The sequence below is a fragment of the Nerophis ophidion genome, linkage group LG07 (genome assembly GCF_033978795.1).
Source record: "Nerophis ophidion isolate RoL-2023_Sa linkage group LG07, RoL_Noph_v1.0, whole genome shotgun sequence".
NCBI lineage: Eukaryota > Metazoa > Chordata > Actinopteri > Syngnathiformes > Syngnathidae > Nerophis > Nerophis ophidion.
The window spans coordinates 72,282,993-72,307,992 of NC_084617.1; the positions used below are offsets into that span (position 1 = coordinate 72,282,993).

The 25,000-nt window shown below is 41.7% G+C and overlaps 1 protein-coding gene across 2 annotated transcripts in view; it reads right to left on the bottom strand.

Annotated features, from left to right (window-relative positions):
- The window catches only part of kat6a (K(lysine) acetyltransferase 6A), a 114,183-nt gene that overhangs the window by 8,707 nt on the left and 80,476 nt on the right, over window positions 1-25,000 (bottom strand). For both annotated transcript variants that reach the window (XM_061907078.1, XM_061907076.1), the window contains exons 10-15: window positions 23,020-23,161; window positions 21,563-21,724; window positions 6,661-6,754; window positions 6,322-6,553; window positions 4,501-4,693; window positions 717-1,406 (exon numbers count right to left, since the gene is read on the bottom strand). In XM_061907078.1, coding sequence (XP_061763062.1) covers window positions 717-1,406; window positions 4,501-4,693; window positions 6,322-6,553; window positions 6,661-6,754; window positions 21,563-21,724; window positions 23,020-23,161 — 1,513 coding nt within the window. The remainder of the gene's footprint in view (window positions 1-716; window positions 1,407-4,500; window positions 4,694-6,321; window positions 6,554-6,660; window positions 6,755-21,562; window positions 21,725-23,019; window positions 23,162-25,000) is intronic.

Here is a 25,000-nt window from a genome sequence, read left to right on the forward strand (position 1 = left end):
GTTAAACATCATAGTACGTACATTGAATTATTTACATTATTTACAATTTAAACTGATATTTTGCTTCACTGGTCTGAAAAATCTTTTTTGTGAGACTGTTTGGGGTGGCAACTTGTTCCAGCCCTGCCTTTAGCCCGGGTGCAGCTGGAATAGGCTTTAGGCTCCCCCTCTATACATCGACAGTCAACCATTTAAAAAATAAATGTATGGATTAAGAACGTATCAAGTAGCTTTTTATTTTACTTTTATTTCTCCTGTTTAACATTTTTTTTTAGATTTCCCGCCGTGAGGTGCGACCAGACCGGCTGGCTCGGTGTTGCCTTGGAAACGCATCTTGCCATTTCTGTGCTGCTCAGGGAATTCTGTGAGATGTAGTTTATTAACAGACACCTAAGAAAACTACACTCGCCAAGTTCTCTTTTGATACCGTCACACGTCACGGTAATATTGACAGGACTTTGGAACTGAAATATCGCAGTATTTATAATACCGTTACATCCCTTATGTATGTTATTATAACTTCCATGTTTACATGGCAGACTAAAAAATCTCCCACCTTTACAAGAGCCCAGGGTCCACCATACTTTGACACCTATGTGTGTTTCATGCAGAAGTAGTGAAGTACCTAACCTAACCTACACAATCATAATGGCTACAATAAATGTATTTGTCACCTAACAAATAATGTGAATAAATAGAAGCAGTTTGTTGTGTACCTTGCATTTGAGGCCCATAGCAGGCTTTGTCAGAATGGGTGGAGAGCTTGCCCTACCCTCCCCATCCTCATCATCATCGTCGTCGTCGTCATCTTCCTCATCTTCTTCGCTGCTGTCACTAAAGCCACTCTTCCTGACGAGGGGAGAATCATTCAGCCTGGAAACTCCAGGAAGCTGCGTTGGCACGTCACCGTGTTCCTCCATCTGTCGAGGCTTGGGGCCTCTCTTTTTCCTTGGCGGGCGCCCTCTTCGAGTGGGGGTTACGGCGGGGTGTCTGGCCATGTCCATTGTGTGAAAGTCTGCGGGCTCTGCTTTTCTATCCAATGAGAAAAGTGAGGGGGGACATGGAGACGATTCCGGTTTTCCTTCCTCCGTCTTCTCATCGCCCTCGTCCTCTTCCTCCGTTGGGCGGACCTTGGGTGGGCGTCCGACTCGCAGGCAGTCCTTCACGCCTTTACCCCAAGGCCAGTTTTTGGGTGGACGGCCACGGGGTCTGCGCTCCCCATTTGTCGACAAGGGCGGTCGTGGTGGTTGTGGGACAGGTGAACAGATGGGAGGTGATGTTGGAGAACTTTGGCTGACTGGAAACCCAAGAAAGCCCTTGCTTTCCTCTTCCTCCTCTTCCTCTTCTCGCTTCTTGGCTTGAAACACGTGCCAAGACATTGATGGAAGCTTGTGACTTGGCTTGACCTATTTAAAAAAAAAAAAAAAACACACCAAATGTCAAGACCTAATAGTGAAGGACAAATTTTAAAGAGTATCCATCAGTTTTTGATGCATTTCAGACAGCGCTTCATACTTTAAACAGATATTTATCACCATTTTTTTGATTCTAACTTACATTACATCTACTGTACATGCACCACAACACCTCCAGGCAACTTCAACCCTTTACTAATCATCCTCCTCTATTCACATCCCATCTCCCCGGATTGTAAATAATAGGGATGCACCGATTAATCGGTAACCGAATATATTCGACCGAATATGGCAAAAAAAACAATATTCGGCCTTCGGTGGAATGAGTTAAAAGCAAGGCCGAATAGTGGCTTGTGACGCAAAGACGCAATTTTTTGACGCGGTGACGCAATCAACCAACGTGCAGTGTTAAATTTAAATTGTTTTATACATAGTTTGTTTCCTTCTTTTTATTCTGAAGCTGAAGTACTGTTATTGACAAATCTGTTCTGGCCTGGGATATGTCGTGTACCTGTATAAGTGTATGAGGTTACAAGCACACACTTATTGAGATTTAGTGGGGCCTCTGTTTACATTATTAGCCTGTTGTGTAGGCTACCTGTATAAGTGTATGAGGTTACAAGCACACACTTATTGAGATTTACTTCAGCCTTCTGTTTACATTATTGTCCTTTTGCCAAAAGGACAATAATTAATTTGTTGTGGGTTTATCCACTTTAATGCACATTATTTTTTTTTTTGGAATGCATGTTTTGTTTGAAGGCCTAATATAAATGAAAAACTTTTTTTTTTTTTTTTTTAAACGCAAAAGCTACTGGAATATTAAAAAATGTCAATATTCAATAAAAATTTACTTTATTTGAAAAACATGTCTAAAAATTTATTCTAGGCTATTTATGCAATATAAAAAAGTTGTGAAAAACGGCATTTATTATTCGGTATTTGGTATTCGGCCTTCGGCCAAGCGCTCGAATTTTATTCGGTTTTGGCTTCGGCCACAAATTTTCATTTCGGTGCATCCCTAGTAAATAACCTCATGTAAATAATCAAATGTATTTTTAATGTATATACTTGTTCTTATGCTATGTGAACTCACTATGTTCTCTGCTGGCTGTACATATCCTACTAAGTAAGACCTACACTGTTTCAATGTCCATTTCTCTGTTGATGCAATTGTTGATGACTGAAGTACTGATATCAACCAAAGCTCCTCATCCCACCCCTCGGATTGTAAATAATTCAATGTATATAATATGATGATTAACTTGTGTGATGACTGTATTATGCTGATAGTATATATTTGTACCATAGATTGATTAACGTTGAAAAACTTGTTGCGGTGTTACCATTTAGTGGTCAATTGTACGGAATATGTACTGTGCAATCTACGAATAAAAGTTTCAATCAATCAATCATGCATATGTGACAATAACATCTACTGCTTTTAGAAAGTGCAGTACACAACAGCTATAAACATACTCCTCCCCTCTTAACCACGCCCCCCCACCCCCCTCCCGAAATCGGAGGTCTCAAGGTTGGCAAGTATGGGGTACGCGTAACCCCATTTGAGAACGACTGAACTACCTGACTGTTAATGTCCACATATTATTCCTGTGCTTCTTCAACAAACCACACAAACTGAGGCAAATACTATCCAAGAGGGTCGAGTTACTCTCTGCCCCATCACTGTGTATCGAGAGAAACATAAAAGCTGTGCAATGTGTGAACAATTTCATCAAGCCAAAAATAAAAACTAAATAAGACTGACAGTATTGCAATAAAACATACACTGTTAATTTTCTTTAAATTTGCACAAAATTGATTTTTCTTTTTTATTAAGCATCCCCATTAGCTGGTTTCCAAAACTACCCACAAGCCTTCCTGGACTCGAAGAGAATCATTTTAGAACTATATCAATGTGTGTCATGCAGCATTTTCAGTGGGGTTACCAATTAATTATTTAACTCTGGTTTGTTTACGACCAGTTCCTCTGCAGGCTCATCCTCTTGCATAGTGCTAGGTTGGAATTGGGGGTAAAATTTAAAAAAATTGATTCCCGAGAGGAGCCAGATGAGGTGGTTCGGGCATCTGGTCAGGATGCCACCTGAACGCCTCCCGAGGGAGGTGTTTAGGGCACGTCCAACCGGTAGGAGGCCACGGGGAAGACCCAGGACACGTTGGGAAGACTATGTCTCCCGGCTGGCCTGGGAACGCCTCGGGATCCCCCGGGAAGAGCTAGACGAAGTGGCTGGGGAGAGGCAAGTCTGGGCTTCCCTGCTTAGGCTGTTGCCCCCGCGACCCGACCTCGGATAAGCGGAAGAAGATGGACGGATGGATGGATGATTCCGGGGCGCGGCCACCGCTGCTGCCCACTGCTCCCCTCAGCTCCAAGGTGGTGATCAAGGGATGCAGAGAATAATTTCACCACACTGTGTGTGTGTGTGACAATCATTGGTACTTTAACTTTGAACTTAGTGTGTAAAAGTGAGTGTGAATGTCGATCTGTGTTGGCCCTGTGATGAGGTGGTGACTTGTCCATTTGCCCGAGTGCAGCTGGGATAGACTCCAGCACCCCCCCATGAACCCGAGAGGGACAAGCGGAAGTTTTTTTTTTTGTTACTTGTTGTAGCTGGGGGTTTGACTGTTCCTTTCAATGATGTGACTTAAAACCCATCCATCCATCCATTTTCTACCGCTTATTCCCTTTCGGGGTCGCGGGGGGCGCTGGCGCCTATCTCAGCTACAATCGGGCGGAAGGCGGCGTACACCCTGGACAAGTCGCCACCTCCATCGCAGGGCCAACACAGATAGACAGACAACATTCACACACTAGGGCCAATTTAGTGTCGCCAATCAACCTATCCCCAGGTGCATGTCTTTGGAAGTGGGAGGAAGCCGGAGTACCCGGAGGGAACCCACGCTTTCACGGGGAGAACATGCAAACTCCACACAGAAAGATCCCGAGCCTGGATTTAAACCCAGGACTGCAGGACCCTCGTATTGTGAGGCAGACGCACTAACCCCTCTGCCACCGTGAAGCCCGTGACTTAAAACCCAATAAACAAAAGTTAAAAAAAAAAATTACCTCCTCGCGGTTATCCTCCCTCTGTTCTTCGTCTTCCTCATCCTCATCTTCATCACCATCAGAAACCACGGTATTCGTTACGATGACAGGGGTCCAGCGAAGACACTCGGGGTCGACCTCGAGCTGTCGAGGTCGAGCTTTGAGACGAGCCATGTGGTTTGACACCAGCTTCTCTCGTCGCACCAGGACCGTCCTAACAGAGCAAATAAAATCATCACAATTCTATATGCATGTTCATCATATTACATTTTACCTTGTGTCCCCCATCCCTGCACCCATTCTCAGCCTCCACTTAAAGGGGAACATTATCACCAGACCTATGTAAGCGTCAATATATACCTTGATGGTGCAGAAAAAAGACCATCTATTTTTTTAACCGATTTCTGAACTCTAAATGGGTGAATTTTGGCGAATTAAACGCCTTTCTGTTTACCGAGCTGGAGGCGATGACGTCAGAATGTGACGTCGCCGAGGTAACACACCCGCCATTTTCATTTTCAACACATTACAAACACCGGGTCTCAGCTCTGTTATTTTCCGTTTTTTTGACTATTTTTTGGAACCTTGGAGACATCATGCCTCGACGGTGTGTTGTCGGAGGGTGTAACAACACTAACAGGGAGGGATTCAAGTTGCACCACTGGCCCCAAGATGCCAAAGTGTCTGCCGCCAGACCCCTGTTGAATGTGCCAGAGTGTCTCCACATTTGACCGGCGATGCTAAGACAGACATGGCACAGAGCTGTATGGATAACCTGCAGATGCATTTGCAACGATAGTCAACGAAATCAAAAAGGTGAGTTTTGTTGATTTTGACTGCCATCTAATCGATGCTAACATGCTATTTACCAGCGGTGCTAAAGCAGACATGACACAGAGATGTATGGATAACCTGTAGATGCATTTGCAACTATATTACGTTTCCTTCCACCCACATTTAATGCGAAAAAAACCCTTACCAATCGACGGATTTAAGTTGCTCCAGTGTCAAAAGATGCGAAAGTCCTGATCGTTTGGTCCGCACATTTTACCGGCGATGCTAACGATCAGGACTTTCGCATCTTGTGACACTGGAGCAACTTAAATCCGTCGATTGGTAAGTGTTTTTTTCGCATTAAATGTGGGTGGAAAGAAACGTAATATAGTTGCAAATGCATCTACAGGTTATCCATACATCTCTGGGCCATGTCTGCTTTAGCACCGCCGGTAAATAGCATGTCAGCATCGATTAGCGTAGCATGTTAGCTTCGATTAGCTGGCAGTCAAAATCAACAAAACGCACCTTTGTGATTTCGTTGACTATCGTTGCAAATGCATCTGCAGGTTATCCATACATCTCTGTGCCATGTCTGCCTTAGCATCGCCGGTCAAATGTGGAGACACTCTGGCACATTCAATGGGGGTCTGGCGGCAGACACTTTGGCATCTTCGGGCCAGTGGTGCAACTTGAATCCCTCCCTGTTAGTGTTGTTACACCCTCCGACAACACACCGACGAGGCATGATGTCTCCAAGGTTCCAAAAAATAGTCAAAAAAACGGAAAATAACAGAGCTGAGACCCGGTGTTTGTAATGTGTTGAAAATGAAAAGGGCGGGTGTGTTACCTCGGCGACGTCACATTCTGACGTCATCGCTTCTAGCGCGATAAACAGAAAGGCGTTTAATTCGCCAAAATTCACCCATTTAGAGTTCGGAAATCGGTTAAAAAAATAGATGGTCTTTTTTCTGCACCATCAAGGTATATATTGACGCTTGCATAGGTCTGCTGATAATGTTCCCCTTTAAGTTCAAAAGTATGTACTTGGGCATTCTATGCACTGACCTGTCCTCTCGTTGCTCAAGCATGTTGAGGCTGTGCAGGGTTGTGGTGATATCCTGCGGGCAGATCCCCGTCAGCTTGCTGAGCTGTCTAATGGTGATCTGCCGGTCACGGACCCTATCGAGGCATTCCAGGACCTCACTGCGCCAATAGGCCATGTAGGACAGCCTACCGAGGTCGGACAGAGGCTTTTCTGGTGATCCGGGCTGGCCTTCGCGTTTAGATAGCAGGTAGCCTGCGAGGAGGTGGGAAACATGGCAAATACGAACACAATGAGAAAAGCGTAATGTTTTTATAACACACACAGAGTACAATTTATTGTTTTGTGTTCGTGACTCTTACTGAAATCAATAAGAAAGCGGCCATAGCCCCTTCGCTGGTACTGTGGAAGAATCATGATGCATGATACGTTGTACTTCTGTTGGCAGTGCTTCTCCTTAAAAAGGGGAAAGAAAAGACACGTTTACGACCATTAGTGAATAATAATGGCCACATTACGGACCAGGCCTAAGAGAAGACAGCTGGGTGTTAAAGGTAATGCATAAACTCACTAACTGCTCTGGTTGGCAGAGTGCTGGCATTTAAATAGATACACCTGCAAATAATGACTCCGCAAATGGGCAACAGGGGAGTAAGATACAAAAATCCAGCATTTATACATGTATTTTAAAGTGTACCAGGACCTGCAAAAGTGTTTGAATGTGCGCAAACTCAGTTCCACACAATATAAAAGTAGTCCATATTATGGTTGAGCTCTTACTTACAGTGACTATGTTTCCATGCACAGATTTTTAAAATAGTTTGGCTCTAAAGAAGCATCCTACAAGCCATGGAAACACCTTAATCGGATGTTTGGCGTTAGAGAAACCGGACTAACACACCTCAATTATGCAATTAGAAACCAGGGGCCGTATTTATCAAGCTTCTTAGAATTACTCCTAAGACGTCTGCTAAGAGTTGACTTATGAGTAAAGAAATTCTTCACTGAAAGCTGCATTTAAAAGTTAGTTATCAAGTGTCTTACTCACACTTCCAGCGAAGTGTAGGACTGAATGTTAAGTGTCACACTCAGAGCTGAATTACGACATTCCTATGTGCCGTAAACGGAATTTTAGGTGACGTCTTTCTGTGTCCATAGAAATGACCAATCACGGAAGGGAATCCCTTGTCTAAGAACAAAGAAATATCTTAGAAATATTTAAGTGGACAATGGACAATAAACTATAAAGTAATACAAAACAAAATGAAAGATTCTGAGAATCCTCTCAAAGAGCTCCTAATTTATCCTAAAAATCTCCAAGAGAGGAGTTTAGCACTCATTTGTGCACTTTTTTTTTTTACATATTTATATGTGAGCGCACGACTTGTGCACTAATTTTGCACTCCTATATGATCACACAACTTTTGCACTTACTTGTCGCTCATGTGAGCACACGTGTGCATATATTTTACACACTTATATATGTGCACACAACTTGTGCACTTTTTTTACATACTTATACATGTGCACATGACTTTTGCAATTTATTAATGCACTCATTGTACACAGTCATAATTGTGCACTTTATTGGTGCACCTATTTTATACATTTGTATAAGTGCACGTAACTTGTGCACTTTGTTGGTGGACTTATTTTACACACTTATGTATTTACTAGGGCTGGGCAAAGATTAAAAATTTTAATCGAAGTTAATCGCACTATTTCTCTGATTAATCGCGATTAACTGCATTGTATACGCAAAGCCCAATAATGAATTCAAAAGTAGTGTGTAGTGCACCTTTATTGGAATATTCTCCCACATGAACAAAAGCGCCAAAACATTTGTTGTGCAAACACAATTCAAATCAGTCCTTGTTAAACAGTAGCAGTTAAATAGCATATTTTATGAAAATCAACTCAAAAAATGTAAATACAAACATTTAAGCTCATTGCCACTGCCAGGGTATTTAAGTTATCCTGTTTGTTATGGAAAATAAATATAATCTACATACAAATCTCTGAGCCACAATCATAACATCTGAACAGGCAATTTCTGAGGTAACAGCAGAAACATTTTTTTTATCAGGGAGATTATTTTTAAAAAACCTATATTATAGGTAGTGGGCTGTTTTAGGGAATTTTTGATCAAATTATCCGTAGTAGCAATATTAATAATGTTGTGTTTATTCTGCGTAGTGCACTTAAAATAATTATGACCATATCTAGGAATTGATATGATGGAAATTTTCCGATTGTTTGCTCGGTGCTTTGATAAACTGAAGGCATCATATACATGGTACTATATTGTGATGTTATGAGCCAGGGAATAAAATAACTACCCTACCCAGCATGCAACAGGAGTGACGAGCATGCGCGGTAGCCCGGTATAGCTTGTGTCGCCATGACGGCATCTTGTATGTTGTGATATGCACGCTCTGAAAGTGAACGTTAAGAACTCAGCCAACACTCCTGGTCTGCATTATTCATAAATAGACAGACAACACATATACTCCGCTGCTTCACAGGCCGCTGGATGTAGCCGGCAAAGTATTCCCATGCTAGCTAGCCGGTCTAGCAAGCACGGGTCATTCAGTCCAAAACGGCCCGATCTATCCACATCCAGAATTGTCTGGCGGTCGTAAATTTGCAGAATTGTCCGGTATTTTTGCCAAATGTTGCATCTTTACCAAGAGTCCCTCGACGCCGGGCCACGCCATCTTGTTAAGAAAAGGCGTTAACAAAATAAAAGCATGTAAACAACATACGCAAATGTGCGATAAAATAATTGTCGGCGTTAATAGATTGATGAGTTAACTCATAATTAACACATTAATTTGCCCACCCCTAGTATTTACACATAACTTGTGCACTTGATTAATACACTTATTGTACACAATTATATATTTACACTTATTTTACACACTTATATACAGTATGTGCACATAAAATGTGCACTTTATTGGTGCACTTAACATGTGCGTTCAACTCTTCAAATGTCAGTGCCTAGAAGAAGTCAGTATTCAACCTTAGATTGAAAAGCCTCACAATACAAAAACTGTCCATTCAAATTTTCCAACTGAATTTTCTAGTTGTGGAATATTTTAACTATTTTTGATATGTTTTATATTGTTGAATATTTTTATGAATATTGTTATAAATATAAATATCCTTCCGCTCCCTGAGCGTTTGCGCACGTCTCTCTCGCCTCAGCGCCATCCCCCGCTGGCAACTCTTAACCACTTAGGACTAGGGATGCACCGATTAATCGGTAACCGAATATATTCGGCCGAATATGGCAAAAAAAGCCACATTCGGCCTTCGGTGGAATGAGTTAAATGCAAGGCCGAATAGTGGCGTGTGACGCAATTTTTTGACGCGGTGACGCAATCAACCAACGTGCAGTGACGCGGTGACGTTGTAACCCGGCGCCTTCGGAAAAATGTCAGCAGTGTGGAGATATTTTTATGTGTCGGAAAGTGACAAAAGAATTTCAGTTTGAAACGAATGTTCAGCCAAACTGTCTCGAGGAGGTGCCTCGTGGCCGACGTCTTTGAGAGGACGAATAAGTTTGCGACTGACAGTGCCAAAGCAAATGGAATTTCAAAGAAGGTAATGGAGTTTATGGCTTTGGATGATCGACCGTTTAGTGTTGTGGAGGACATTGGCTTTCGGAGACTCATGGAGCACATTGAGCCCCGTTACACGATACCGAGCAGACAGTATTTCTCTGATGTGTGCTCTTTACATTGTGTGTGTGCTGTTTACATTATTAGCCTGTTGTGTAGGCTACCTGTATAAGTGTATGAGGTTACAAGCACACACTTAATTGAGATTTACTTGAGCCTTCTGTTTACATTATTAGTCTATCAACAGTGGCTAAGCAGACTTTTTGCCAAAAGGACAATAATTCATTTGTTGTGGGTTTATCCACTTTAATGCATTTTATTTTTTTTTGGAATGCATGTTTTGTTTTAAGGCTTAATATAAATGAAAAACTTTGTGCTTTTTTTGAAAAGCAAAGGCTACTGGAATATTAAAAAAAAATGTCAATCCATCCATCCATCATCTTCCGCTTATCCGAGGTCGGGTCGCGGGGGAAACAGCCTAAGCAGGGAAACCCAGACTTCCCTCTCCCCAGCCACTTCGTCTAGCTCTTCTCGGGGGATCCCGAGGCGTTCCCAGGCCAGCCGGGAGACGTGTCCTGGGTCTTCCCCGTGGCCTCCTACTAGCTGGACGTGCCCTAAACACCTCCCTAGGGAGGCGTTCGGGTGGCATCCTGACCAGATGCCCGAACCACCTCATCTGGCTCCTCTCGATGTGAAGGAGCAGCGGCTTTACTTTGAGTCCCTCCCGGATGGCAGAGCTTCTCACCCTATCTCTAAGGGAGAGACCCGCCACACGGCGGAGGAAACTCATTTCGGCCGCTTGTACCCGTGATCTTATCCTTTCGATCATGACCCAAAGCTCATGACCATAGGTGAGGATGGGAACGTAGATCGACCGGTAAATTGAGAGCTTTGCCTTCCGGCTCAGCTCCTTCTTCACCACAACGGATCGGTACAACGTCCGCATTACTGAAGACGCCGCACCGATCCGCCTGTCGATCTCACCATCCACTGTTCCCTCACTCGTGAACAAGACTCCTAGGTACTTGAACTCCTCCAGTTGGGGCAGTGTCTCCTCCCCAACCCGGAGATGGCACTCCACCCTTTTCCGGGCGAGAACCATGGACTCGGACTTGGAGGTGCTGATTCTCATTCCGGTCGCTTCACACTCGGCTGCGAACCGATCCAGCGAGAGCTGAAGATCCCGGTCAAAAATGTCAATATTCAATAAAATGATACTTTATTTAAATAACATGTCTAAAAATGTATTGTAGGCTATTTATGCAATATAAAATAAAATTGTGAAAAACTGCATTCATTATTCGGTATTCAGTATTCGGCCTTTGGCCAAACGTTTAAATTTTATTCGGCTTCGGCCACAAATTTTCATTTCGGTGCATCCCTACTGAAGGTCTGTTAAATATCGTGGAGAGTAGGAGTGATAAATAGCTTTTATTCTTAAGTTTGAGAGTAGGACTAAATTTTGCAAATTCTCAGGACTTAAGTGTAAAATGGCACTCGAAGACGCTTGATAAATACGGCCCCAGATCTCTCCAGAGGGTGTGCGCTGCCGGCGAGGACCCTCCGTATCGCGCATGCAGCAGTCTCAACACGCGAGATATAACCCCGAAGCAGATACAATTCAATCAAAACATAAACAACTGGAACGAAGAGGAGACTGTTAATTTGCTTCACAAATTAAAAGAATGAAACATTTTGAAGTGTGTCGATGGGAGAAAAAAAAAAGAAACTAAGATTTATTTAAGAAGGTAGCAAAGGAAAGGGAGAATGCTGACTTAAGAACAACTGACTGCAGAACAAATACGAGTGAGATGGAAGAGAATGTATATTGCAAGGCAAAGAAGAAAGAGTACATGAACCTCTTCAGGCAGCATTTGTGCAATCCGAACTGATTAGCAAGAACTCTGTATTCCACACAACTGGCAAGCTTGTCCAGAACAATAGCAACCCTCTCCTGCAAGGTATTTTCCTTTGGATTTAAAACTCCTTCCATCAATCCACAGAGTCTTTTAAATCAGGGGTGTCGAACCCAAATACAGAGCGGGCCAAAATGTAAAACTGAACAAAGCTTTGAACAAATTAACCTTTTAATAGGGACCCAAACAAGTTTTCCATTGACTATCTAACAAGCAAGGCTTATATAACTTTATAGTGACAGGCAAAATTGAGTTTTAAATAATAATAATAAAAAAATATTAATGGCATATAAAATACAATTTTAATAAAAATTGAATGCCTATTTTCTATTTGCAGGCTTCTGAGATAAATATCAAAATAAACTTTTTCCACAGGCTAATACATTCGAAAATAAAATCAATAAATCAACCATTCAGGCCTTTTTACTGCTCTGTTTGAGACACACTGATCTAATCTGATGTGTCCAAGCCAGATACCAGGCATCTTTTCTTGGATGCTAGTTCATTAATGTCGGGGCTCAGGATTTGAGTTGAGGCAACCTGAGCTGGGTGGGGTTTGGTGGTAGCGGGAGGTGTATATTGATTGATTGATTGAAACTTTTATTAGTAGATTGCACAGTTCAGTACATATTCCGTACAATTGACCACTAAATGGTAACACCCCAATAAGTTTTTCAACTTGTTTAAGTCGGGGTCCACGTTAATCAATTCATGGTAGAAATAAATACTATCAGCATAATACAGTCATTGTAGAGAACAGGAAGAGTTAGTGTTGCAAGGGGTTCTGGGTATTTGTTCTGTTGTGTTTATGTTGTGTTACGGTGCGGATGTTCTCCAGAAATGTAAATAAATAAATGATAAATGGGTTGTACTTGTATAGCGCTTTTCTACCTTCAAGGTACTCAAAGCGCTTAGACACTACTTCCACATTTACCCATTCACACACACATTCACACACTGATGGAGGGAGCTGCCATGCAAGGCGCTAACCAGCACCCATCAGGAGCAAGGGTGAAGTGTCTTGCTCAGGACACAACGGACATGACGAGGTTGGTACTAGGTGGGGATTGAACCAGGGACCCTCGGGTTGTGCACGGCCAGTCTACCACTGCGCCACGCCGTCCCGTAGGAGCTACGCATGCCTGCGTTTCACCAATCACATGTAGTCACTGGTGACGTTGAACCAATCAAACAGAGCCAGGCGGTCACGTGACCGTCACATGTCGAATCCGACTTAAAAAAAGTTGAAAAACTTATTGGGGTGTTACCATTTAGTGGTCAATTGTTCGAAATACGTACTGTACTGTGCAATCTACTAATAAAAGTTTCAATCAATCAATCAAAAGTGTAAAGGAAAAAATACACTTTTTTTTTTTTCAACCGTACTTCCCGTCAAAAGCCTAAAGACTGATCGCACAGTTCCTGTCTTCACAATAAAAGTGCCGCTCCATCGCGCCAACAAAATAAGAGTCTCCGAAAGCCAGCGCAAACAAGCTAGCAAACTTCGGAGTTTGCCGCCAATGTATTTCTTGTAAAGTGTATAAAAACGAATATGGAAGCTGGACAAATAAGATGCCGAAAACCAACGACTTTCATGTGGTATTAGACATAAAAATGTGTTTGTCATTCTTGTTTGGTGTGGGTTCACAGTGTGGCGCATATTTTTAACAGTGTTAAAGTTGTTTATACTGCCACCTTCAGTGTGACCTGCATGGCTGTTGACCAAGTATGCTTTGCATTCACTTGTCAGTACGTGTATAAGCCGCATATATAATGTGACTGAGCCGGCACGCTGTTTCTATGTAGGAAAAGCGGGCGTGACAAAGGGTTGTAGAGGACGTTTAAGGCAGTGCCTTTAAGGCACGCACCCAATATCGTTGTCCGGGTGGAAATCGGGAGAAATTCGGGAGAATAGTTGCCCCCTGGAGATTTTCAGGAAGGGCACTGAAATTTGTGAGTCTCCCGGGAAAATTTAGAGGGTTGGCAAGTATGAGTATTAGTGGGGTTACAGCGATACCGCTCCTGTATAATATTGACGGGCCAGCTCTAATGTTAATTTGATATTGCTAGAAGGGCAAAAATGAAATTACACGGCGGGCCAGAGTTTGACACCCATATTTTAAATGAACTCAGACATTCGAAATGTGTGTTTCCATGATTCTCTGTCTAAAAATCTATTTCAAAACAATCTTTCTCCTGTCAGTCTTTATTCGCTTTGGACCGGCTAAACTTTAAATTTAGATAATTTCTTGATGCTGTTTGCTATTTAACATTAGCTCAGCTATTAGAGAAGTAATACTTGTAATCAATGCCAATATTACAGCAGTAAGGAGCCACGATGCTTTGTTTTAATGTGATGTCACAGGTCAATCGCAAAAGAAATACATTTATCCCAAAAAACGGAAATGCTGATTATTGGTCCTTCTAGACACCGAACTCTATTTAATAATACAACTCTAACATTTGACAACCAATTAATTAAACAAAGCGACACGGTAAAGAATCTGGGTATTATCTTTGACCCAACTCTCTCCTTTGAGTCACACATTAAAAGCGTTACTAAAACGGCCTTCTTTCATCTCCGTAATATCGCTAAAATTCGCTCCATTTTGTCCACTAAAGACGCCGAGATCATTATCCATGCGTTTGTTACGTCTCGCCTCGATTACTGTAACGTATTATTTTCGGGTCTCCCCATGTCTAGCATTAAAAGATTACAGTTGGTACAAAATGCGGCTGCTAGACTTTTGACAAGAACAAGAAAGTTTGATCACATTACGCCTGTACTGGCTCACCTGCACTGGCTTCCTGTGCACTTAAGATGTGACTTTAAGGTTTTACTACTTACGTATAAAATACTACACGGTCTAGCTCCATCCTATCTTGCCGATTGTATTGTACCATATGTCCCGGCAAGAAATCTGCGTTCAAAGGACTCCGGCTTATTAGTGATTCCCAAAGGCCAAAAAAAGTCTGCGGGCTATAGAGCGTTTTCCGTTCGGGCTCCAGTACTCTGGAATGCCCTCCCGGTAACAGTTCGAGACGCCACCTCAGTAGAAGCATTTAAGTCTCACCTTAAAACTCATTTGTATACTCTAGCCTTTAAATAGACTCCCTTTTCAGACCAGTTGATCTGCCGTTTGTTTTCTTTTTCTTCTATGTCCCACTCTCCCTTGTGAAGGGGGTCCGGTCCGATCCGGTGGCCATGTACTGCTTGCCTGTGTATCGGCTGGGGACATCTCTGCGCTGCTGATCCGCCTCCGCTTGGGATGGTTTACTGATGGCTCCGCTGTGAACGGGACTCTCGCTGCTGTGTTGGATCCGCTTTGGACTGGACTCTCGCGACTGTGTTGGATCCATTGTGGATTGAACTTTCACAGTATCATGTTAGACCCGCTCGACATCCATTGCTTTCCTCCTCTCCAAGGTTCTCATAGTCATCATTGTCACCGACGTCCCACTGGGTGTGAGTTTTCCTTGCCCTTATGTGGGCCTACCGAGGATGTCGTGGTGGTTTGTGCAGCCCTTTGAGACACTAGTGATTTAGGGCTATATAAGTAAACATTGATTGATTGATTGAAATGGAAATAAGCGCCCCCGCCAGTGTACAGGAAATACACGCTGAATGACATTAAGAGTGTGTGCATGGACACTGGAACTTCATATGTCGGTACGGAAATACAACATAATTAACTATTTGAGAAATCAGACTAATTTAGTGCATGGAAACAGTCAATGAAAGCCCCATTAGTAGGCCATTATTTACACATTTACCGTATTTTGAGAGATATAATGAGAATGGGCAACAAAGGATTTTTTAACCTACAGCAGTATGTTGACATCCTTTTCTTTATTCTGGCGACCTAAATGAGGACAACTCAATAATAAAAAGAACACGGTCAGGTGGTTGACATAAACAAAACTAGAGGTGGGACCTCACAATTCGATTATGATTACGATTCAGGAGCTAAGATTCCATTAAACACTTATTGATGCATCTTTAATTTATGTATATTGATGCAGTTTTACATTTCTTTAAGCGTTTATCACTTGCAACTTTAAAAAAACTGCATTCGCAATAATCCATCCCATCCATCCATTTTCTACCGCTTATTCCCTTTCGGGGTCGCGGGGGGCGCTGGCGCCTATCTCAGCTACAATCGGGCGGAAGGCGGGGTACACCCTGGACAAGTCGCCACCTCATCGCAGGGCCAACACAGATAGACAGACAACATTCACACTCACATTCACACACTAGGGCCAATTTAGTGTTGCCAATCAACCTATCCCCAGGTGCATGTCTTTGGAAGTGGGAGGAAGCCGGAGTACCCGGAGGGAACCCACGCATTCACGGGGAGAACATGCAAACTCCACACAGAAAGATCCCGAGCCTGGATTTGAACCCAGGACTGCAGGACCTTCGTATTGTGAGGCAGACGCACTAACCCCTCTGCCACCGTGAAGCCCCATTCGCAATAAGATAAAGTTAAATTAATTCCCACATTTATTAAATTAATGGAAGGGTGTTCAAAACTGGAGCATAAGTGCCCTAAAATAAAAGAGTTGGTCCGATCTCTCAGTGAAGTGACTTTTTAGAACTTTCTGCATAACTTTATTTACAATAAATAAATCGAATATCGATTGACGTTTACTAATCGACTTTATAATCCTCCATTTCCGAATTGCGATGCATTCAAAAAACGATAATTTCCCCCACAACTAAATGAGACTGACAAATGCCTTCCACTGTATTTTATTAAATAATCAGTTTGTTGTTATTGTTGTGTTTGCTGTTGTTGTTTTTGTCTCTCTGTCTTATCCCTCTCTTGTCCCCACAATTTCCCTCTCTGTGTTCTTTTTTTTCCCCTCTTTCTATCCCTCCTTCTCCGGGCCGGTTGCACCAAATGATAATATAAATACATTTAATAAAGTCAAATAAAAATAAGGCACCACCTCTCTTTTGTAAAATAAATCTGAACAGCCGATATGGGCATCTACATCAACTATATGATTGGCCTGAGAAGCTAGACATGACAAAAAAATAATAATAAAATAATCAGAGTTTATGAGCGAGCACAATAAGGTTCAAAGTGCATCGCGAGTGACACGCTCACACTAACAGTCTAGCTGCAAACAAGGAAGAGTTTCCAAATGTTTTTTTCTGAGACTTTGGAAAACAGCAGCTCAAAATTCCACCATTAAAAACAATTTCTTTTAAAAATACTAAATGGGGGTTATCCTTTAAGGCTTTGTATTTTGAGACCATTTTTTTTCTGAAATCAAATCAATATAAAATGGTCATCGTTAGGATATTTGAATATTTCAAAAGGTGAATGAGTACTTAAGCCAACTTAGAGCTGTTTCTCACTTTTAACTGATGTTTGTTTCCGCTGAATGCAGATCAGGTTGCACTTTATGCAATTCCCAAAGCCCAAAAAAAGTCTGCGGGCTATAGAGCGTTTTCCGTTCGGGCTCCAGTACTCTGGAATACCCTCCCGGTAACAGTTCGAGATGCTACCTCAGTAGAAGCATTTAAGTCTCACCTTGAAACTCATTTGTATACTCTAGCCTTTAAATAGACTCCCTTTTTAGACCAGTTGATCTGCAGTTTCTTTTCTTTTTTTCCTATGTCCCAGTCTCCCTTGTGGAGGGGGTCCGGTCCGATCCGGTGGCCATGTACTGCTTGCCTGTGTATCGGCGGCTGGGGACATCTCTACGCTGCTGATCCGCCTCCGCTTGGGATGGTTTCCTGCTGGCTCCGCTGTGAACGGGACTCTCGCTGCTGTGTTGGATCCGCTTTGGACTGGCCTCTCGCGACTGTGTTGGATCCATTATAGATTGAACTTTCACAGTATCATGTTAGACCCGCTCGACATCCATTGCTTTCCTCCTCTCCAAGGTTCTCATAGTCATCATTGTCACCGACGTCCCACTGGGTGTGAGTTTTCCTTGCCCTTGTGTGGGCCCACCGAGGATGTCGTAGTGGTTTGTGCAGCCCTTTGAGACACTAGTGATTTAGGGCTATATAAGTAAACATTGACTGCTGCCTGCAACATGCATGTCCATCTCATGCAGTGATTAAGCTAAAGTTGTGTTAAAAAGAAATGAAAGCCCTATTTGTGGACACTCCTGCGCTCATGTTTTGGTGAAAGCACCCCAACAGTTATTTACCTGAGCCCTTCTTTCACCTTTAGCAGCAACACTACCCTGACAAACTCAACACAGGATTTTATTTTCAAGACTTATCGCCCAGCTATAGTTTTAAAACACACAACGGCAGAATAAATTAAGACCAAACTGGCAGTGTGGACCTTACTAAATGTACTGAAGGGAAAGTCCTAACCTGCTACCCTTTAGAAGAAGGTATAAATCGATTTGCGTCAGGACCACCAGAATGTCTTACAGTCTGCCTCCCCAGGCTCCGAGACTGCTAAATGAACCAGCCTGCCCCTTTACTGGCCCTGTCCATCTTAATACCTCACTCTTCACCACCTCAATAATTGTGCCTTGGACATTGCATTACTGCAAGATTGACGTAACACTCTTCAGACATCTGACTGTTCCCACCTCCCCCCAACCCTCTCTTATCATGATTTTCTTTACAATGCTAATGAAAATTCTGGTGAACCCGTACCTTAAAGTACCGTATTTTTCGGATTATAAGTCGCGCCTGCCGAAAATGCATAATAAAGAAGGGAAAAACATATATAAGTCGCAATAGAGCAGGGGTCTCAGACACGCGGCCCATTTCGCGGGCCATTTCGCGGCCTCCACCTTAAAATGAAAGTCTAATGTTAGTGTGGCCCGCGAGTTTTATATCAATGGCGCTTGACAGTGTTGTGTTATTCAGCTCCAAAATGGCTCTTTCAATGTTCTGGGTTGCCTACCCCTGCATTAGTGGGAAAGCGGCGAATGAGTGGATGTTGCCATGGAGACGAGGATTTCACACTGCGACACCTGTCCATCAGTAATAACAGTCCCCGATAATCTAGACCAATTCAAACCGTTATTTGTAAAGTCCGATAATGTCGAACTGCCGATACTATCGGCCGATAAATGCTTTAAAATGTAATATCGGAAATTATCGGTATCAGTTTCAAAAAGTAAAATGTATGACTTTTTAAAACGCCGCTGTACGGAGTGGTACACGGATGTAGGGAGAAGTACAGGGCGCCAATAAACCTTAAAAGCACTGCCTTTGCGTGCCGGCCCAGTCACACAATACCTACGGCTTATCACACACACAAGTTAATGCAAAGCATACTTGGTCAACAGCCATACAGGTCACACTGAGGGCGGCCGTATAATAACTTTAAAACTGTTACAAATATGCGCCACACTTCGAACCCACACCAAACAAGAATGACAAACACAATTCGGGAAAACATTCGCACCGTAACACAACATAAACACGACAGAAAAAAATACCCAGAACCCTTCCGGGACGCTACAATATTTTCTTTTCTCGCGGCCCAGCCTCACCCAGATTCTGCATACAGTGGCCCCCAGGTGAGTTGAGTTTGAGACCCCTGCACTAGAGCACAAGTCGCATTTTTTGGGGAAATTTACTAGATAAAATCCAACACGAAGAATAGACATTTGAATGGCAATTTAAAATATATCAAGAATAGTGAACAACAGGCTGAATAAATGCTTTTCAATGATCTCGCGGAAACTGTCTCCCCTGGATTGGAAGTCTGCTAACATTTTTGGGGACATTGTTGTCCTTGCTCTGATAGAGAGGCAACTGCATTGCATGAAGATGTAACACCAAGAAGGTCCTCCCACAAAGTCATTTCTATTCATCTCCTTGGCAACTACCTGGGCGTGGAGACGCAACTGTACGGTTGACAAGCCTCTCCCAGCAGCACCTTGCTCAAGCACCCATTTGTGAATTCGTTCCTCCAGCTGTGGCCCCCTAGCTTTTAGCCCGCGATTAGCTTTATTAGTTTCCTTCATTTCAGTAAGAGTAGCCTCCGCTTTTCGCCAATCCCTTACAAGTTTCTCGCTTACGCCAAACTTTCTTTCTGATGCTCGATTGTCGTTTTCTACTGCATATTTCAGTACTTCCAGCTTGTAACCTGCAGTATGTGATTTCCTTATCCGTGCCATTTTTGTTCAGCCCTTCTCAGTTTTTATAAGTTACCGCTAATCAGCGGTGGGTAGAGTACCCAGAAATTGTACTCAAGTAAGAGTACTGTTACTTTAGAGATGTATTACCCAAGTAAAAGTAAGGAGTAGTCACCCAAAACTGAAAAACTACTCAAGTACTGAGTAACTGATGAGTAACCTGTTCCTTTAATGACGGCAACAAGTAATGCACAAAAACATAAAAATAGCAATGAACAAATTCAGAGCCAGGAATATCTCTTAAGCAACTAAAACAATAATATATATTAAATAATATGTATTTGGTTTTACACTGTATTGAAAACAATTTTGAAAATGAATTTTACCTTTGCAAGCTCATGATACTATTGGCTAAGTTTTATATTCATAAATGTAAGTTTCTCAATACCCGACCTGTTTTTTGTGCCTTTAAAAAATATTTAGAACTCTACATTAAAACACTCTAACAACCAAAAAGCTGTGAAAACGATGATGCTGTGTTCCAAATTTAAGTTATTTACTGTAATTGAGTGAGCATATGGCTTTGCACTTTGTTTATTTTATATATATATATATATATATATATATATATATTTTTTTGCATTCTATTTTAGTTACTTTGAATTTACAACACCCTGGAGCTGTGTTGTACGGTATTTATACTGTTTTTGTACTTACTTTGATTATTATTTTCAACTGTTTCTAAATGTTGAAATGTATAAATAGAGGTTTATAAAAAAATTTTTTTAAAAGTGTGCAGTTAATCATGTGACTGCCTGGCTCTGTTTGATTTGTGAAACTGAGTCAAACGTCGCCGGTGACTGCATTTGATTGGTGAAACAGAGTCAAACGTCACCAGTGACTGCATTTGATTGGTGAAACAGAGTCAAACGTCACCGGTGACTGCATTTGATTGGTGAAACAGAGTCAAACGTCACCGGTGACTGCATTTGATTGGTGAAACAGAGTCAAACGTCACCGGTGACTGCATTTGATTGGTGAAACGCAATCATGTGATCCTACTTGGAAGGTCTGTCTGACAAATCAAAACAAACAGAGCGTGCATTAACAGATCGATAAAAATCAGTAGCGAGTAGGAAGCTGAATGTAAATAAATGGAGCGGAGCAAAAGTAGCATTTCTTCTCTATAAATATACTCAAGTAAAAGTAAAAGTATGTTGCATTAAAACTACTCTTAGAAGTACAATTTAACCCAAAAGTTACTCAAGTCGACGTAACGGAGTAAATGTAGCGCGTTACTACCCATTTCAGCCGCTAATGTTGAAATTAGAAATTTTCATAGGTATGGAAGTAGTAGCAGGTAGCATCTTTTTTTTTTCATAATGCACTTCTGCCATGACCCGCCCACGCAAATTTTACATTTAGATAAATAATACTTGATATTTTACAGTAATGTGTAAATCATTTCACACATAAGTCACTCCAGAATATAAATCGCACACCTGGCCAAACTATGAAAAAAACTGTGATTTATAAACCAAAAAATATGGTAGTTTCTGTGCCGCTAGACAGAGCTCAAACACAATCTCGTTGACATGTATGACTTGAGTGTTGTTATGACAATGACAATAAAGGAATTGAAAGATTGATACCTTGGAAAAATAGCCAACAAGGTGGCAACCTTTGCTGTCGTTCTGGGTGAGGACATAAAACAGGAAGGGCTCCACATCGTAGTAGAGGGTCTTGTGGTCGAGGAACAGCTTGGCTAACAGGCACAGGTTCTGGCAGTAGATTGTGCTCACGTTCCCATCAACCTTGCAAAATGGTTAATACAAGAACTAACATGAGTACAACAAAATGACAGACTGAGTGATAAGACAGAGTGGATAATCAAGAAAAACCTTTATAGACCTGGTAGAGTTTGTCTATATACACTCTTAGATATGAATCAAAGAAATACATATGTGGTCCATGTGGCTTGCAAAGTTATTCACTCAAATATACAAAGCTACGAACTATGGGAGACCAGGCTTTCTGCTCCGCTGCTCCCAGTCTGTGGAACGCTCTCCCTGACCACCTGAGGGCACCTCAGACTGTGGATGCTTTTAAAAAAGGCGTAAAAACCCTTCTTTTTAAAAAAAAAAGCCTTTTTATAGATATATGCATACTAGTTCTAGCCATTAGGTTGTTCTAGTTTTATATTTTATTATTTTTTTTTAATACACTGTAGCATTTTGAGGTTGTTTGCTTATTGTAAAGTGCTTTTTACAAATAAAATCAATTTTTATTATTATTACTGCATGAACAATTTCCAACATGACTTACATAAAACCGAATCAGAAATACTTAACACCACATTTTTAAATTAAGTTAATGGAATACATGCCAAAAACATTTTCATCAAATGTAAATAGTGGTGTAGTATAACAAAACCCAAAATATAATAATTTAGGGCCATACCATGCACGTTAGTATCATGCGTTATCAGAAAAAATGTATTAAAAGCACAAGTCTTAATGGAGATTAATGGCACTAAAAGAGATTTAGATGTAATTACTTGTGTATGTAAGCGGTTTACGTATATCTGTCCTGGTGCAAATGATATAGCCTGGATGTTCTAAACATTGATTAATGGATCAAGGGCGAGTTGTTGGACATTTTGGAATCTGCGCAGGCAGAGGATTAATTACTTTAAGCAGGACAGAATAAAAAGCAAATACGTTTAAAGACCTAATAATGCTGATTGTGGTGTGTCTTTCTATAGCAAGGTCATCCATCATCCTTTAAAATGCTAATTAAGTATGGGCATAATAATCAATTAGAACTGACTGCTTTTGGAAACTGCTGGTGGATTACATTTACAGTGTTTTCCAAAAACATGAACATGTCGTCTGTATTAATTTTAGCTACAATCATGAAGACCTCCTGCAGGTCGCATTACTCCGCTTAACACCACACTGGCACGAAAACAGAAGTTTGCCATCACCGGCTGGAGTCAGTATGGAAATACATCGACAAATGGATCACTGATGTTCTCAATTAATCGACAAAGAGATTTAGTTGCATTCCCCTTTCTAATGCGGATTGTCAATTAATTCCAGGAGTTTACCTCAAACACGGAGACATCTTCTTTCCTGTAAATCTCATTAGCAGGAGGATGGAACCAGTTGCACTTCTTCATGTGTTGGTAGAGGATGCTGCGGCTCTTCATGTACCGCAAGCAGAACTCACACAAGTAGAGTTTGGGTAGTCTAGAAGAACAAAAAAAATCAAGGTGGAATTTATGTGAATATTTTTTTTAATTAATATAAATATTACCCATTACATGTAAAGATGTCTGATAATATCGGACTGACAGTATTATCGGCCGATAAATGCATACAACAGCCATACAGGTCACATTGAGGGTGGCCGTACAAACAACTTTAACACTGTTACAAATATGCGCCACACTGTGAACCCACACCAAACAAAAATGACAAACCCATTTCGTGAGAACAGCCGCACCGTAACACAACAGAACAAATACCCAGAACCCCTTGCAGCACTAACTCTTCCGGGATGCTTCAATATACACCCGAGCTACACCCCCCCCCAACCTCAATCACGCCACCCCCAACCCCGCCCACCTCAACCTCCTCATGCTCTCTCAGGGAGAGCATGTCCCACATTCCAAGCTACTGTTTTGAGGCATGTTAAAAAAAATAATGCACTTTGTGACTTCAATAATAAATATGGCAGTGCCATGTTGGCATTTTTTTTCCATAACTTGAGTTGATTTATTTTGGAAAACCTTGTTACATTGTTTAACGCATGGGTGTCAAACTCTGGCCCGCGGGCCAAATTTGGCCCGCCGTGTAAATTCATTTGGCCCTTGAGGTAATATCAAATTAAGATTAGAGCTGGCCCGCCGGAATTATACAGCGGCGATGCCTCTGTAACACTGCATTCACCACTGATACTCTACTTGCCAACCCTCACGATTTTCCCGGGAGACTCCTAAAGTTCAGTGCCCCTCCCAAATATCTCCCTGGGCAACCATTCTTCCGAATTTCTCCCGATTTCCACCCGGACAACAATATTGGGGGCGTGCCTTGAAGGCACTACTTTTAGCGTCCTCTACAGCCTGTCGTCACGTCCGCTTTTCCGCCATACAAACAACATGCCGGCCCAGTCACATAATAAATGGGGCTTTAACACACACAAGTGAATGCAAGCCATACTTGATCAACAGCCATACGGGTCACACTGAGGGTGGCCGTATAAACAACTTTAACATTTTTACAAATATGCGCACCGTAGCACAACATAAACACAACAGAAGAAATACCCAAAACCCCTTGCAGCATTAACTCTTCCGGGACGCTACAATATACATCCCCGCTACCACCAAACCCCGCCCTCCCCAATTTTTATTAAAATTTTATTTGATATGCCATTGATATTTTTTAATCATTATTATTATAATTTGAAACTCGATTTTGCATGTGACTATAAAGTTATATAAGCCTTGCTTGTTTAATATTCAATGCAAAACTTGTTTGGGTCCCTATCCAGCCATCCATTTTCTGCCGCTTCTTCCCGTTCGGGGTCGCGGGGGGCGCTGGCACCTATTTCAGCTACAATCGGGCGGAAGGCGGGGTACACCCTGGACAAGTCGCCTATTAAAAGGTTAATTTGTTCAACTTTGGCCCGCGGCTTTGTTCATTTTTAAATTTTGGCCCACTCTGTATTTGAGTTTGACACCTCTGGTTTAACGCATCCAACGGGGCATCACAACAAAATTAGGCATAATAATGTGTTCATTCCACGACTGTATATATCGGTATTGGTAATTAAGAGTTGGACAATATCGGAATATCTGCAAAAAAGCCATTTTCAGACATCTCTAATTACATGTATACAGCAATATATCTATTAATACATATTACATTTATTACGGAAATAAACTTAACATTTCCATATAATAATTGTTGATAATGAATTAAAGTCTCCATCTTCCCCTTAATTTGTTAAGAGTGTTGTTAAACTGTCATGCATTTTTTCAACAATTAATTATTTTATGGAATACTACAAAATATTAAACTAAT